We start from the raw sequence: 16,345 nt of genomic DNA on the forward strand, positions 1-16,345 counted from the left end.
TTTTTTGCCTCCTCTCTAGCTCTCTTAACGAGGCGCACACATTTTCTCTCTGCTCCCTGTTCTCCTCCTGCTTTTTTGCTCTCTGTCTGTGTATCGGAGCAGCTCCTATTTTTACACATCTTCCGAAATGAAAACTACTGTTTTTGATCTGACCGACTGGACTTTCGATGTAAATTACAAAATCCTTTCAACAAAGCGACAGGGTCCTGGAGAACCCTCATCTGCTCGAACGACACGCACGCAGCTGGAAAAATCTCTAGAGGTGATGTGTCTAACTCTGCTGTCGATCGAGGACGCCGAAATCGCATATAATTGGAGTTATGATAGCAGGTTTCTTGTTTTCGGAATAGTCTGGATCCTGGTTTATCAAAGTACAAAGAAGACGGTTGCAGTTAATTTGGACCTCTTCAGGCTGCTGTCTATGTGAAGGTTGGTTTGTGCTTTGAGGACTCAAAATCTTGATTTACGAGCGAAGCCGTAAGTTGGGTGATTTGAATCACAGGCCACCTGCAGCTTTGGGACTCGTCAGCATGAACACGACCTTGAAGAGGCTCATAAGCACGGACCTGTAGTATGTACCCTAATCTGGCCATGTCGGACCTTGGAAGGATCAGTACAGACTCGAGGCTGACGGAAAAATAGTCTGCCTGAATAAATCAACAATTGTGGTTATCTGAATGGGACTCCCCGGCTGGCCTTGAACTTATCCAGTTCTCCTGGGGAATGTGTAAACTAAGGAAAAGCTTCGTCCATCGCAACCCCCCACCCCCTTCTGTGAAGGCTTATCAGAACTGTGCCGGCTGACCATCTTTTCAGGACAATGGACTGTCTGTTAGTGCTTCATGGACCGCGTCGTCATAAATGCATATGTAACGTGTTCATAAATGTGCTTGCTGGCTGAGGTTTTTTTCTTTTTTTGACGTCTTAAATGATGTCACGTTAAGACAAAGTGTGAAGAGATGGTTTTTTTGTAATGCCCTATCCTCTCCTCGTGGCTTTGTCCCTTTTTCTATCTAAAAAAATGTATTCTGAAAAGAATAAGAAGGCCGCGCTTTATAGCAGCAGCTTCGTGCACTCTGCCTGTCTTTTGGACGACTGTACGTACATATTCTCGTATCTCAGTGCAGTGATAAAAAAAGCTTATTCTGATTTCTCCTGTCTTTTTTTTTTTTTTTTTTTTTTGCCACCGTCTCCAGACCATACAACAGAGCTGGTCTCACCACTGTCTTGTAAACTTTTCCTTTGACCTTTGCTGACACCTTTTGTGGCAAATCACTCCTGAAACTTTTCTCCATCCACTCCATCCTGCCTGGACTCTCTTTTTCACTTCTTTACCTCACACCATTTTTCCTGGATAGTGGCCCTCAAGTACTTGAAGTCCTGCACCTTTGTGACCTCTGCTCCTTGTAGCCTCACTGTTCCACCTCCTCCCTCTCGTTCACACCCATGTACTCTGTCTTACTACGGCTGACTTTCACTCCTCTGTTTTCAAGTGCATACCTCCACGTTCTTTCATTTGTCAGTCATCCCCAGTTTCAGTAGAAGGTTAAGACATGGATAATGATCAGCTTTTTTGCCACAGAAAACACCGTCTTACATGTGAAACATTGTAAATTATTGGTATTATTTGTATCAGAACAGAATGTAAAGTTTCCTTTAACCAGGTGATGATGATAAGTTCATGGCAGAGATTTAAGAAAATTAAATGATTTTAAATGGTTCTTTTTCTCTGTATGTTTTATTCTAGACTTATCTCTGGGTAGGTTTATAACCACTGAGCTCACCAGAGGCTACTTTCTTGAACACAACGAGGCCAAATACACAGAGCGCAGAGAGAAGGTGTACACCTGCCTCCGCATCCCCAAGGAGCTGGAAAAGGTGAAAATACACTGAACTGGGTGTCAAACCATTTAATTATATATTTATTTAACAATAATGTAAGCTTACTTTTACACTCCTGTTTTTATTCCCTCACTCTCAACACAGTTGATGACTTTCGGCTTCTTCCTGTGTCTGGATACGTTCCTCTATGTGTTCACGCTTTTACCCCTGAGAGTAATGCTGGCTCTTTTACGGCTCGTCACTGTGCCATGCTGCGGCCTCAGGTACTGTTTAGGCTTTAGGCATGCTTGCTCACTTAAATTTGCTTAGTCCTTTACTTATAATGGTTGACTTTTATATTGGAAAACAATTCTAATAGTTTGTATACTAGTACTTTCTCATCTGGTAGTTATTTTAGCAAATACACATATTTAACAGGTTTATTAAAAAACTTTTTATTGCCCTCGTCGTTAGCATAAGTGTGCATCTGCATTCACATTATTTGCACGTGTTATTTATTTAATGAGAATAGGGTAGATTGTTGAATCATAAAAATTAGTAATATGGTGTTTTTATTTTTTTCTTGTTACTCTGTAAAATGTTAACAATGTTCATTTTGTTTGTGAAAACAGTCAGAAAGATGCAGATTCTTTTCTGTTGAATAACTCAATGGTTTTCCTCTAAAGGAAAATGTGGTTTTACTTCACTCTCTGGGCTCCTTTTAAATTGTTTTTTATGCTTTAAAATTAGTTTTTTTTTTACTACTTTGTAAAAGCTTTATGTAACATTTACAATCATTTATAAAACGGGTATGAAACGCCTTAAACACCAAAGCAGTCTCACAATAACAAGTGCTGTATTTTTATTAATTCTTTTGTAATTTAGATTTAAATATTAATATTGTCAGTACATTACCTGCATGTACACAATATGAGCATATTTACCGTAATTTCCACCGCACATATCACACAGCCGTATTACTCGCATCAGTCCAGATATGTCTAATAAAGTGGGAAAAAACATAAACGCATCGCTTTGCCGTATAAGTCACATCTATTATGCATCACCTCTGACGCGTCGCATACGTGTCACCGCTGACAACCTGGAAATGTGGGCCGGTGTGCCAAAAATCGATTGGCTGCCAAATGGCATCCGTGGGAGCGTGCACGGGAGGACTTTAACAAGAATTTAACAAGATTAACACTTATAAACAAGTATTTATTGCTCGAAATTATAGTAAAGGTGTGTCTCAGTTTAACTTTTCCTTAATAAATGCACTTTAACTGTCAAATCAGCTGCATTTCAAAAGCCGATTCGCGAAAGCGGCAATGTACAGAGGGTGGACTCACTGTACATTTTGTAGAAATTTAACAAGATAACCACCAACATAAAATAATTTTTTGCTCGACATTATAGTAAAGGTGTGTCTCAGTTGAACCTTTCCTTAATAAATGCAATTTAACGGAATTTGCACAGAATTAAATGAGTTAAATTAAATTTAACGTCAAATCAGCTGCATTTTGCCCGATTTGCCTTTTGCTCCAGGAGTTCTGGAGCAAGACGAGGGTGGCTTGGTATGGCAAGACAAGTGTCTCATTAATAGGCACTTTTATCTGTTAATGAGACACTTGGCTTGCCATATTACTCGAGCGCCCTCTAGTGGCTGAAAATGTTAGTGTTCAATATTTTCCATGCCAGAATGAATGAAATCGTCAGATCTCAGCCAAAAATTGGGTTATAAATATGGGGGGGGGTTGCTTTGCTGTATAAGTCGCAGGGTATGCTAATTTATGTAAAAGTTGTGACTTATACAGCGAAAAGTACAGTAGTTACAAAAACAAGCTGAGTAGTTAGCAATAAATTACATCCACCCGAATGAATAAAAGTGCAATGTCTGAACACTGTTTATACATGATTGTTAATGCTTTTTAAAGTGCTGACAAACTCAAATAACCTATTTATAAAGCATTAATATTTATATAAAGCAGCCCATATTGTTAAGTGACACCAAAAGTGTTCACACTCTTAAAAAAAAACACCCTAATTTTAAACCGATTTATTGAACAATCAGTAGAAAATATTCATCTTCATCTGTCTGATCATTTTGGCCACTTCATGGTTTTTATGGGGTTTTTTGCACATCATTGTTGGTTGACTAAAATGTGCACAGTTTTGTTGAATGTTTTTTCTTGGTATTATTTATACTTGAAAACAGAACGATAATGTTTTTAACCTCCAGGGGGAGGCAGAGCTCTGGATATGTCTAATTTAAACAATGTTCAGTGTGTTTGTGGCTCTGCTCTTGCTTTTCTCCTGGCTATTTCCTTCTGGTCACATTTTGTTTATCTGTAATTTATGGTCGGTGTTTAGAGGCTCCCGATTACTCCAGCCTGCCCAAGTATGTGATGTGCTGAAAGGCTTCATTATGGTGCTGTGTTACTCAATGATGAGCTACGTAGATTACTCCATGATGTACCACCTCATCCGGGGGCAGTCCGTCATCAAACTCTACATCATCTACAACATGTTGGAGGTATGTCCACACAGTGTTTCATACTCTACTGTCCGCTGCAGATTCAGTCATTGTCTCCATTCCTTGTCATTCTCTGCGGCGCTGTGATGTCAGGTGGCAGATCGTCTGTTCTCGTCATTTGGCCAAGACATTTTGGATGCTCTGTACTGGACTGCAACAGAACCCAAAGAGAAGAAGAGAGCACACATTGGAGTGATTCCTCATTTCCTCATGGCTGTGCTGTATGTCTGTATCCTCCAAGACTCTGTAGATCCCTGACTGGCAGGGGTTTGTGAGCTGATCGTAGAAAAAATATATATATACACTACCTTGCCAAAAGTATTCGCTCACCTGCCTTGACTCCCATATGAGCTTAAGTGACATCCCATTCCTAATCCATAGGGTTCAATATGACGTTGGTCCACCCTTTACAGCTAGAACAGCGTAGACTCTTCTGGGAAGGTTGTCCACAAGGTTTAGGAGTGTGTTTATGGGGATTTTTGACCATTCTTCCAGAAGCGCATTTGTGAGGTCACATACTGATGTTGGACGAGAAGGCCTGGCTCTCAGTCTCCGCTCTTATTCACCCCAAATGTGTTGAGTTCAGGACTCTGCAGGCCGGTCAAGTTCATCCACACCAGACTCTGCCATCCATGTCTTTATGGACCGTGCTTTGTGCACTGGTGCACAGTCATGTTGGAAGAGGAAGGGGCCAGCTCCAAACTGTATGGCTTGGATGTAGCTGCTCGACCATGGAAACTCATTCCATGAAGCTCTCTGCGCATTGTTCTTGAGCTAATCTGAAGGCCACATGAAGTTTGGAGGTCTGTAGTGACTGACTCTGCAGAAAGTTGGCGACCTCTTCGCACTATGAGCTGCAGCATCCGCTGACCCCGTTCCGTCAGTTTACTTGGTCTACCACTTCGTGGCTGAGTTGCTGTCATTCCCAAATACTTCCATTTTCTTATAATACAGCTGACAGTTGACTGTGGAATATTTAGGAGGGAGGGGATCTCACGACTGGATTTGTTGCATAGGTGGCATCCAGTCAGTTCCACGCTGGAATTCACTGAGCTCCCGAGAGCGACCCATTCTTTCACAAATGTTCGTAACAACAGTCTGCATGCCTAGGTGCTTCATTTTATACACCTGTGGCCATGGAAGTGATTGGAACACCTGATTCCGATAGTTAGGATGGGTGAGCAGATGCTTTTGGCAATGTAGTGTTTATTCAAACTAAATGTATCTATTTGTTGATAATCTATCATTTTTATTATTAGTTTTTTTTATATGCTTTATTTAAATGTCGGCCAGTAGGAGCTTAAATGTATGTTTTACCTGCTTTACAAACACTAAATAAGAGAAACGTTTTAAAATTAACTTATTACACATGATAATTAGTTCTAACCCTGTCGTTTAAAGTGATAGAAAATAATTAAAATGTCTATCCATTCATCCCCCCTCTCTCTCTCAATCTCTCTCTCTAATTGTCCATCCATATTTCTCTTGCTCTCTCTTGCTCTCTCTAATTGTCCATCCATCTCTCTCTTGCTCTCTCTCTCTCTCTCTCTCTCTCTAATTGTCCATCCATCTCTCTCTCGCTCTCTCTCTCACACACACACACACACACACAATCTCTCTCTCTGATAAACTGAGAGCTTCGACTTACAGCTCAGCTCCCTCTTCACCACAGCAAACCGGCACAGAGTCCGCAATACTGCAGAAGCTGCACCCATTTGTCTGTTGATCTCATGCTACATTTTTCCCCTTACCCCTGAACAAAACTCTACTACTTGCGGCAGCACCTCACCCTCAACCTGGAGAGGGCAATCCAGTTAAATAGTGTAAGTTCAAAAACCAATACACAACTAAATGTTTTTCCTTTCAGTACTTGAAGTATATTTTTCCTGAGCTTATATTTGTCCAGTTCTTCATGCCATCCTCATCATGGTTCAGGCCACGACACTAAATGTTGCCTTCAACTCCCATAACAAGTCGTTGCTCACCATAATGATGTCAAACAACGTGAGTATGATTTACAGGTTAATTCATTTTGTTCAACATACTTGCAGCATGAGGCGAGTCAGATTTGTTTTGTTTCGTTTTTTCAGTTTGTGGAAATCAAAGGAAGTGTGTTCAAGAAGTTTGAAAAGAACAACCTTTTCCAGATGTCTAATAGTGGTAAGTGTGAACCGGTCTGAAAAAGCACACATATTTTTTTTGCATTAAAACAGTTGTACATTTTAGGGTATTTTTATCCTCAGCTTTTAAACTCAATTCAATCTAAGGTAAATTTCTGGAATCAAGCTCCGCTGCAGTGAGCATAAAGTAGGTTAATCCAGGATTGATTTGTTTGTTTCTCTCAGACATAAAAGAGAGGTTCACCAACTGCATCCTCCTGCTCATCGTCTGTCTCAGAAACATGGAGCAGTTTTCATGGAACCCTGGTAACCACTGTGAAGAGCACAGACTGTTATCTATTTGTACAGACAAAAACATGTTTTCATTATATTACTTCTCATAGGCCCATTTAAAAATGTTTCCATAGTACTTAAAGCAGGAACATTCCCTTGGTCACAATTGTCTTTAAACATTTATTGGTTTAAAGATAACTTTATTCCTGTCATGTGTTTGTTTCTAGACCACTTATTGGTACTCTTCCCAGTTGTTGTCATGGTGATGTTGTCAGAGTTTGCAGTGGATGTTGTGAAGCACGCTTTCATCACCAAATTCAATGACATCAGTGCAGACGTGAGTCCATTTTTACTTTATTTGGTTGTTGGACCTAAAATGTTGCATATTTAATTAGATACTGTGGTGGATTTTTACAAACAGTGAGGAATAAATTGTAACTCAAACAAAGACGAGATCGATCTGTGTCCAGCAAGTTTTTTTTTATTATTTGAAGGCAATTACAGCGTTCGAAGACTCCTGAGCTTGTTAGGCAAAAGAGCGAAGATATGAAGTTACATTCTTCCTTTATACATTTCTGACATCACATGAAATCTGTCAGGAAATTTATTTTCCTCCCTCATGTCATAGAAGATAAACACCTGTTGTAATAAGGCAAAGGAAGACAGCAGAGTCAGAGGTCCTCTTCTTCCCAGGCTCTTATTAGGAAGCAGAAGGATCCAAACTTGCCAATGAGGAGAACACTTCATCAGTCACAAAGAATAAATCAATCAAAAGAACATCTTCACTTTGCACATAAAGGAAAAAGGTGAAAAAGTTTAAACCAGTGAGGAAAAAATATACACTAATATAAAGTATATTAGTGTTCATACTACATTATTTTATATTTTTATTACACTCCTCCCTTGATTATAAAATCACACATTTTTGAAACACCATGATTATACATTGAAATATAAAATGAAAGTCACAACCCAGATGAAAAGAAATCAGCATTTGTTCACTTTGCAGTTTACAACAATTGCGCCAAAAGCACTGAGTTGAAGTTACACAATTTCATCATGATCAACATTATTATAATTTTCATCAGGTTCAGGGCCAGATAGGAGAGCTATGTAATCTCTTTGTGGTTCCAGGGCCAATAGGGTGGTTGAGAACATAAGGTTCACCATGAATTTAATAAGAGGAATAACACAACAGGACAGAATCATTAATATTACTAAAACAAACGACAAGAAAACACCAATTTTCTGAAGCCACGCTTTCCATTCAGTAAAATCAGTAAACCAGTTCCAGTTATTCCAGGAGGAGCTGCTTTTCAGGGGGTTCAGCTGCCCTGTCACCGTGACAGGTGTGCAGAAGGTGGAAACTCCTTTGTAGGAGCAAAGGTGGGGGGCTGAGCAGGCAGTGCAGGGGCTGAAAATAGGGCAGGAAATGCTGTGTCCAGGCCTTTTTGGCAGCAGCATCTGCACGGGCGTTTCCTGCAGACACAGAATCAGAAAGACGAGTGTGAGCTGTGCGTTTGATAACACCTAATTGTTTAGGTAATAAAATGGCTTTTAGTAAAGCATCAACTTATGGTGTGTTAAAGATGGGCTTACCGTCAGATTTCAGGAATTGTCTGTTTCCAAAGAGCACCAAAATCATGAACACCACCAAAAGCGTATCTGGAGTCAGTATAAATGTTAACAGATTTTCCAGAGGCTAATTTACAGGCCTCCGTCAGGGCCACAAGCTCTGCCGTTTGGGCAGAAATGTGAGATGGTAGAGGGCCTAAAATCAGTGTGTCAGTCAGAACAGACAGCAAAACCAACACAATTCAGCCCAACATCAGCCTGATGAACCGCTACTGGTATCAGTTGTAGCAGACTTTACAGAGTGTAGCAGTGCATGTGTGGTGCCTCACTTCCCTTTTCTGGCACACTGGCAGAAACGTCCTGCTGCCCGCATCCCGGGGTCCCCCCCCCCCCCCCCCCGTGTGTCCCCTTGTGGATGACCTTGGAGACCTCCTCTCTGTGGGTTTGGGCATTAATTTTTCCAGTGGCCCATTTGTCCACAGTTGTGACATGCCCCATCTTGTCTGTTGTTCCATGGGCGTCCTCTTCCACAGCCTCGACCCCTGAAGTGACCTCGGTCTCCTCCTCTGGTAGACTTGAGGGCCACAAGGCCCTCTGGCTTGGGCAGCCACAGCTGAGTATATGGTGAGAGTGGCTTTGTGCAGCTCTGATACTCATTTGGCTGCCTTCTTCTGCCCTTGATCTTGAATGACCTCTTGAGCATGTCTCTGACATGATGTTTCAGTTCGGCCAGACGGGTCTCATGTCCATGCCAATATAAGAACGACGTGTCTGAGAAGCAATGTCAGGCTTCAGACCGTCCATGATGTAACTGCAGAGGAGTCTTTTCCAGGGCCCTGCTGTGTTGCCCAGTTCTGAAGGGCAGTTGAGGCCAGAGTGTTTGTTGAATGCCTCTTTGAGACGGTGGAGAAAGTCGTCGACGGGTTCATGTGGCCTTTGTGTGACAGCTTTTAGAGCATTTGTCTCCATCTTTTGTGGAAATTAGTTTTTTATTTTTTCACACAGATGGGTCACGGCTGCTGCATACTGGCCATTGTCCAGATGGTCGTAGTTTAGGTTGATGAGCTGAAGTTGGGGGTCTGGAAGGGGATCCAGGTCGGCCATGTCACAGGCTTTTATCATTTTGGCCAGGACGCAACGAATTTCAACACCCGTGGGTCTTATTTCTCTGCAAAAGGCCTGAAACTCTGTGGCAAACTTGGCTCCATCCTCTTCTGGATTTGGCAAGAGATCTGTTGTATTTTTAACATCATCATGTGTCCATTGTCTGTTCACCCAAGCTGGCCCATCAGCTTCCATGACCTCAACCATAGAAGTAGTGAAGATTTTGTTCTTCTCTGCATGTTGGGTTGATGATGTCCCCAGATCCTGTTCTTTCTGTTTGCTGCGGGTCCAGGGCTGGAAAGAGGGGTCAGGCATGGGAGGAGCACTCACAGAGTATGCAGAGTGTGGCTCCCCATCCTGTGGGGGAGAACGGAAAACGGGTCAGCCAAGGCCAGTAGTTGGGTATGTAATGGAGCATACACAGACAGGGGTGAAGCATTACCTGTGTATGGAGGTGGGACAAGTGGAAGCTCATCTATTTTCATTTTCACAGATGCATTATCAGTTCAACCAGTAACTATTCCACTGACATCTTCCCCCCCTCCTAATTCACTTCCACTGACACAGACACTTCCTGTGTGTATTAATATCCCTCAGATGCACAGTTTTGACTTTCTTGCCTTTGCTTCTGGCTTTCCACTTCTTTTCAACACTTTCTGAAACTTTCAAAGATATGAAGTTACATTCTTCCTTTATACATTTCTGACATCACATGAAACCCGTCAGGAAATGTATTTTTTTGGTGTTAGTTGATAAAGATAAATACTGACCTCAGTCAGAAACCAACATTAAATAGCAGATAAGGTCAGCCTTGACATGACTGTGCTTGTGGAGCTAATTCCAGTGTTTTGGCTGATGAAGGTCATGTAAGACTGTTACAAGTCTTCTTAGGGTGCATTCACACCAGCGCTGTTTAGTCCGCTTTAATCGAACTCTAGCTCATTTTCCTAGAAAGTCCGGTTCGTTTGGGGAGGTGTGAACGCACCATCGAACTCTGTCACGGAACAAAAAGGCGAACTCTGGCCCGGGCTAAAACCTAGGTCTCGGTCCGGTAGAAGAGAACTCCAGCACGGTTCGAGTGCAGTGTGAATGTAAACAGAACAGGCCCCGCTCCACAAGCAAGAAGTGGAGTACAGCAAACAAACACGCATTTCTCTGACCTTATATGGAGCCGTCAGCTGCCTTGTGTGAAAAACAATTTTCTCCATGGTCTTCTGCCTCATCTTCTGCTCATGCTGAGTCCATTTTTGAAAAATTACAAAATATAACTCCTAAAACTGCTAAAACTTGATGCCACTCCGTTTTTGTTTTTATTTCCAGAAGAAGAAGAAGAAGAAGTGTCTTCAGAGGTTTTTGTGTTGTTTCTTTCAGTAGTTCTTGGTGCAGCGCCCCCACAGGCGAGCGGGGGAATAGGTTGGTTCAAGAGGTTGGCTCGACTGCACAGTGCAGTGTGAATGCAAACGCACCAGCTCAAATGTAAACAAAATGTTATGAATATTGGTCCCGAACCGAGTCTTTCGGACTATCAGGTGTGAAAACAAGCTTAAAAACATTTTTAATAAAACATATGGCATGTATTCAATATAGATTTAAGTTTTTGTTTTATTCATCCATCCATCCATTATCTTTTACTCGCTTCTTCCTTTTTGGGTCACGGGGGGGACACAGATGTCCATATCCAGCAGTCTCTGTGCGAGAGGCTGGGGACACCATAAACAGGTTTCCAGTCCATAACAGGGACACACATAGAGACAAACGAGACAAACAACCATTCACTCCCACTCACACCTACAGACAATTTAACTTTACCAGTTAGCCCAACATACTTATTCACAGCTTGTTTATTTAATGACTGTAATTTTTTGTCGAATGGGGTAAAATGAGTTGGGAAACATTTGTATATAAATTACTGGTAAAAATACACTATCCTTACTGCAGTGTCTGTAATCTTAGTCCTGACCAGATAATATTTGCATCTTGTATATCTGTTGCCTTTGTTTATCATATTTCCTTTGGTTTTGTTTTCTGAGTAAAGTTTAATTTTAATTAAGCTTTAAAGGCTGGTAAAACCTGCTTTATGTTACCTGACCTCTTATCGTTTGAAAGTGATTGTCAGCTTAACTACTTGTTAAATGTAGTTCACTGTAAAAGACAGGATGTATATAACCTTGTAGAGAAAATTTATTCATTAAATTAATAGTGTATATACTGTATATCCCAAATCTTTTTTTTTTACTAAGAACGTGAGCAAGAAAGTGACTAAAAGCTAAAAAGTCCCATTCTTAGTCAGTGTTTCAGAGCTACATAATTGAAACTTTGTATCAAAAGCACAAATAATTGTTAGAGGGAAAAAAGGAGTATTACCCCGATCAAATATAGCCACATACTTCTTGGTGCATATTGTTTACACAGCAGAGTACACCAGTAACATACTCCTTTAGTCTTCTTTTAGTGGAAAGAAGGGAGCAGGTTAAAGAGTAGGCAGTGCTTCCTAATGAATGATGTCCTAAATCTGTTGACGTTGAGTTTGTTTGACACTGCGTTGTCTAATCACAAAAAAAAACAACTTTTGAGATCCAGCTAAATGCTCAGAAAATAATCTTTTGTATCTGGTCCTGGAGTGAGGTTATCTTTAAGAACAAAGTTCCAAAAAGGACAGTTAAGATTCGCTTTCCTTTGTCTCTGTGGATTTCTCATCCGTCTCCTTTGACCTTAGATGTTTTGTGATTTACAAACTGATGTTGGTACCCTCGCTCTTCCGCACACTCCATCCAACTGAGCTCCTTTCTAGAAAACTCATCCAACAGATCCTCTTTTTTAAGTCCATCCTGATTGCTGTTGGTTTGACACCTTCTGCCTTCTCACTTATTGTTCAATTCTCACCCAGATTTGAAGTGGCACACAACTGAAATCTACAATTACAGTATTAGTGAGATTTTAAATGTTTTTTGTTTGTTTGTTTTATTCTGTAAAGATTCGTATTTGTGCTGAGCAGTGTGTGTCACTCCATGTCTTTTCCCAGGTGTATGGAGAATACAGAGCCAGCCTGGCCTTTGACCTTGTCAGCAGCAGACAGAAGAATGTGAGTGAAATAATTTCAAGACAATAACAGTTTCAGCCGAGCATCTGTCTTAGTTGTCTTTACCAGGAGAACATGCTCAGAAACTGTTTTGAACGAGTTTCTGGATCAATGTGTAATTTCAAGACACCAGTTCTTCTGTTTTATCTGTGTGTGTTTCATCTTTCTCTCATACTGAAACTGATTTGGTAACATTTGACTGTTCACTCCAGAGTTTTGAAGAAACTTAAAATGAGATGATACTCACTGTTACAATGTTCTTGTTCAATTATATGTCACAATGCATTAAATGTCAAACATATTATTCAGGCACAATAAAAAAAAATAAAAAGCTGACCAAAGTGCTTTACATTTTAGACAAATGAGGCAATAAATGAGAGTATAAGACAATAAAATATACAATTAATAATGGTAAAAGAACAATAAACAGAATAAAACACAACAATGCATCCATCCATTATCTTCCGCTTATTCTGAAGTTGGGTTGCAGGGGCAGCAGCTTGAGCAGGGAGGCTCAGGCATCTCTTTCCATAGCCACCTCTTCCAGCTCTTGCTTGGAGCGAGAGCCGACCGATGGTCTCTATCCAAGGTCTCACCGAACTCCTCCCACATCCGAGCTTTTTCCTCAGCAACAGCCATGGCTGCAGAGCGCTTGGTCCTCCGGTACTACTCAGCTGCCTCCAGAGTCCCACTGGCCAACAAGGCCCGATAGGACTCCTTCTTCAGCTTGACAGCCGCCCTAACCCGGGGTGTCCACCACAAAGTTCATGGATGGCCACCACGAGAAGCACTGACAACCTTACGGTCACAGCTCAAGCCAGCTACCTCAACAAGCGAGGTGTGGAACATGGCCCATTCGGACTCAATGTCCCTCACCTCAGCCAGGTGTTCCCAGCAAACCCTCACTACACGTTTGGGTCTACCGGGTCTTGTCTGGCATCCTCCCCTGCCATCTGATCCAACTCACTACCAGGTGATGATCAGTTGACAGCTCAGCTCCTCTCTTCACCCGAGTGTCCAAAATCAAATGGCCGCAAATCAGATGACACAACTATGAAGTCAATCATTGATCTATGACCTAGGGCGTCCTGGTGCCAAGTGCACTTATGGACACCCTTATGTTCAAACATGGTGCTCGTGATGGACAAACTGACTAGCACAGAAGTCCAACAACAGAGCACCACTCGGGTTCAGATCAGAGAGGCCTTTCCTCCCAATCACGCCCCTCCAGGTCACACTGTCATTATCCATGTGGGCATTGAAGTCCCCCAGCAGAATGAAGTAGTCCCCAGCTGGCACACCTTCCAGCACCCCTGCCAAGGACTCCATGAAGGCCGGTTACTCCGATCTGCAGTTTGGCATGTAGGCACAAACAACAGTCAGAGCCTGTCCCCCACCGGAAGGTGAAGGGAAGCCACCTAGGGGTGGGCAATATGGCTCAAATATAATATCGTGATGTTTCAGAGCATTCTGACGATAACGATAAATTTTGTGATATAACAAAAAAACAAAACAGAAATTAGGTATTCATTTGACAAAATTAACTTAACATGTTGCTTTGCAGTATTATATAAAAACTAAAAAAACAACAAGGGCTAATTTTACTGAAATTACTTTATTTAGTAAAGTATTCAGTCTCCAAGTATAAAAATAAAAAATACAAATAATCCTTCTGTTATTTAGATTGAAAAAGTCTGCACAAAATATAGATCAACAAAATCCACCACAAAAACCAAAATGCAGGTGAAGTTTCCCAAAATAACTAAATAAAATGAAGCTTAAGATCTGTTGAGCATAAATGTAACATACAACAAAATATTTGTTGCCTTAAAATTAGCTATAACTTCCAAAACTTGTGGCAAGGTGTCTTCTGCTGACCCTGAAGCTTGTGGTGTTTCAGCTTCCTCTATTCCTGCCGGAATGATTCATTTCTCTGATGCTCTGTCTTTGATCACCTGACTCTTTTCTTGGTCCATGGACTGACTGTGAACTCAAGAGTCACAGCTGAGCTGCACGTGTTTGTACTGGCAGTTTAGAGCGGGGGAGACGCAGACGAGCTGCGCCCGCACTGGCAGCCCAGAGCGGGGTGGGTGGGGGGAGAGAAAAAAGCCGAGCTGCACTGGTGGGGGGAGGGAGAGACAATTGAGCTGTCATTGTCTGTACCCGCATTTTAGAGCTGGGTGGAGAGACAGCTGAGCCGTGCGTTGTTTTTAACTTTTTAGCTAGCTAGTATTGCGCGCAACTAATTAGCGTTGCGCCTGTACCAACAGGTGGAGGTGGGGTGCGCAGTTCAGTTCGGTTGTTCGGCGCGCTTGGTTCTGTTAACGGGGCACCCCGCTTGTATAATGGTAGGGGAAACATTGACATATTACGTCATGAAATTAGCATAACATGATATAATTTAGTTTCCCGGGCAAGCTTTTTTTTTTACTTATTTACGTATTATTGTGAACAATATGATATTGCCCAGTCCTAAAGCCACCCTCTCATCTACCGGGAAAACTCCAAAACACAGGCACCAAGTCGGGGAGCTACAAGTAGACCCACACCAGCTCAATGCCTCTCACCATGCGCAACTCCAGAGTGGAGTAAGGTCCAGCCCCTCTCAAGGAGATCGACTCCAGAGCCCATGCTGTGCGTCAAGGTGAGCCCAACTATATCTAGTTGGTACCTCTCAACCTCGCGCACAAGTTCAGGCTGCCAGAGAGGTTACGTTCCATGTCCCAAGAGCTAGCTTTGGTAAGCCAGGGTCAGAGCGCCATGGTCCCCGCCTTTGGCCAATGCCCATAGCATTCCGACTTTTACGGCCCTTCCTGCAGGTGGTGGGTCCACAGGAAGGCAAACCCATGCTGCTCCTTCGGGCTGAGCCCGACCGGGCCCCATGGATAGAGACCCGGTCACCAGGCGCTCGCCAACAAGCCCCTCCCCCAGGCTTGGCTCCAGGGTGGGGCCCTGATAACCCATGTCCGGGCAAGGGACACCGAGTTCCTTGTTTTGTCCATAAAAATCTTCTGAATCGCTCTTTGTCTGGCCTGTCACCTAGGACCAATCTGCCTTGGGAGACCCTACCAGAGGCAGTTATAATTGCCCTCGACAGCATAGCTCCTAGAATCATTCAGGCACACAAACTCCTCCACCACGATAAGGTGGCATTTCAAGGAGGAAAACACAACATTTTATTTTATTTTAATTAACCTGTATTTATACCGGTTAGTCTCACTGAGTCATGAGGACTCATTTTCAAGAGAGACCTGTATTAGACAGACAACATTTAAAGTACAGACAACAATACACAACAACAAAAAGCAGTTGAAATAATAGTATTCTAAAAACACTGTTACTGTTAGCAGCATGGTCCTGTTAGCAGCATGGTCCTGTTAGCAGCGTGGTCCTGTTAGTAGAGGGGTCCTGTTAGCAGCATGGTCCTGTTAGCGGTATGGTCCTGTTAGTAGCATGGTCCTGTTAGCAAAGGGTTCCTGTTAGCAGCATGGTCCTGTTAGCGGCATGGTCCTGTTAGCGGCATGGTACTGTTAGCGGCGTGGTCCTGTTAGCGGCATGGTACTGTTAGCGGTGTGATCCTGTTAGCAGAGAGGTCCTGTTAGCAGCATGATCCTGTTAGCATAGGGGTCCTGTTAGCGGTGTGGGCCTGTTAGCTGCATGGTCCTGTTAGCAGAAGGGTCCTGTTAGCGACATGGTACTGTTAGCAGCATGGTACTGTTAGCGGCGTGGTCCACTTAGCGGCGTGGTCCACTTAGCGGCGTGGTCCACTTAGCGGCGCGGTCCACTTAGCGGCGCGGTCCTGTTAGCGGCGCGGTCCTGTTAGCGGCGCGGTCCTGTTAG

At 42.6% G+C, this 16,345-nt stretch overlaps 1 protein-coding gene across 1 annotated transcript in view; it reads left to right on the forward strand.

Moving 5' to 3' along the window:
- Positions 1–16,345, forward strand: part of tapt1b (transmembrane anterior posterior transformation 1b) — a 19,178-nt gene that overhangs the window by 1,534 nt on the left and 1,299 nt on the right. The window contains exons 2-10 of the mRNA XM_037689947.1: positions 1,748–1,878; positions 1,987–2,105; positions 4,192–4,354; positions 4,448–4,583; positions 6,261–6,358; positions 6,445–6,514; positions 6,700–6,780; positions 6,975–7,084; positions 12,449–12,508. Of these exons, the coding sequence (XP_037545875.1) occupies positions 1,748–1,878; positions 1,987–2,105; positions 4,192–4,354; positions 4,448–4,583; positions 6,261–6,358; positions 6,445–6,514; positions 6,700–6,780; positions 6,975–7,084; positions 12,449–12,508 (968 nt within the window). The remainder of the gene's footprint in view (positions 1–1,747; positions 1,879–1,986; positions 2,106–4,191; positions 4,355–4,447; positions 4,584–6,260; positions 6,359–6,444; positions 6,515–6,699; positions 6,781–6,974; positions 7,085–12,448; positions 12,509–16,345) is intronic.

Source organism: Nematolebias whitei, chromosome 16 (genome assembly GCF_014905685.2).
Source record: "Nematolebias whitei isolate Nwh7 chromosome 16, NemWhi1, whole genome shotgun sequence".
In the NCBI taxonomy this organism is placed as follows: domain Eukaryota; kingdom Metazoa; phylum Chordata; class Actinopteri; order Cyprinodontiformes; family Rivulidae; genus Nematolebias; species Nematolebias whitei.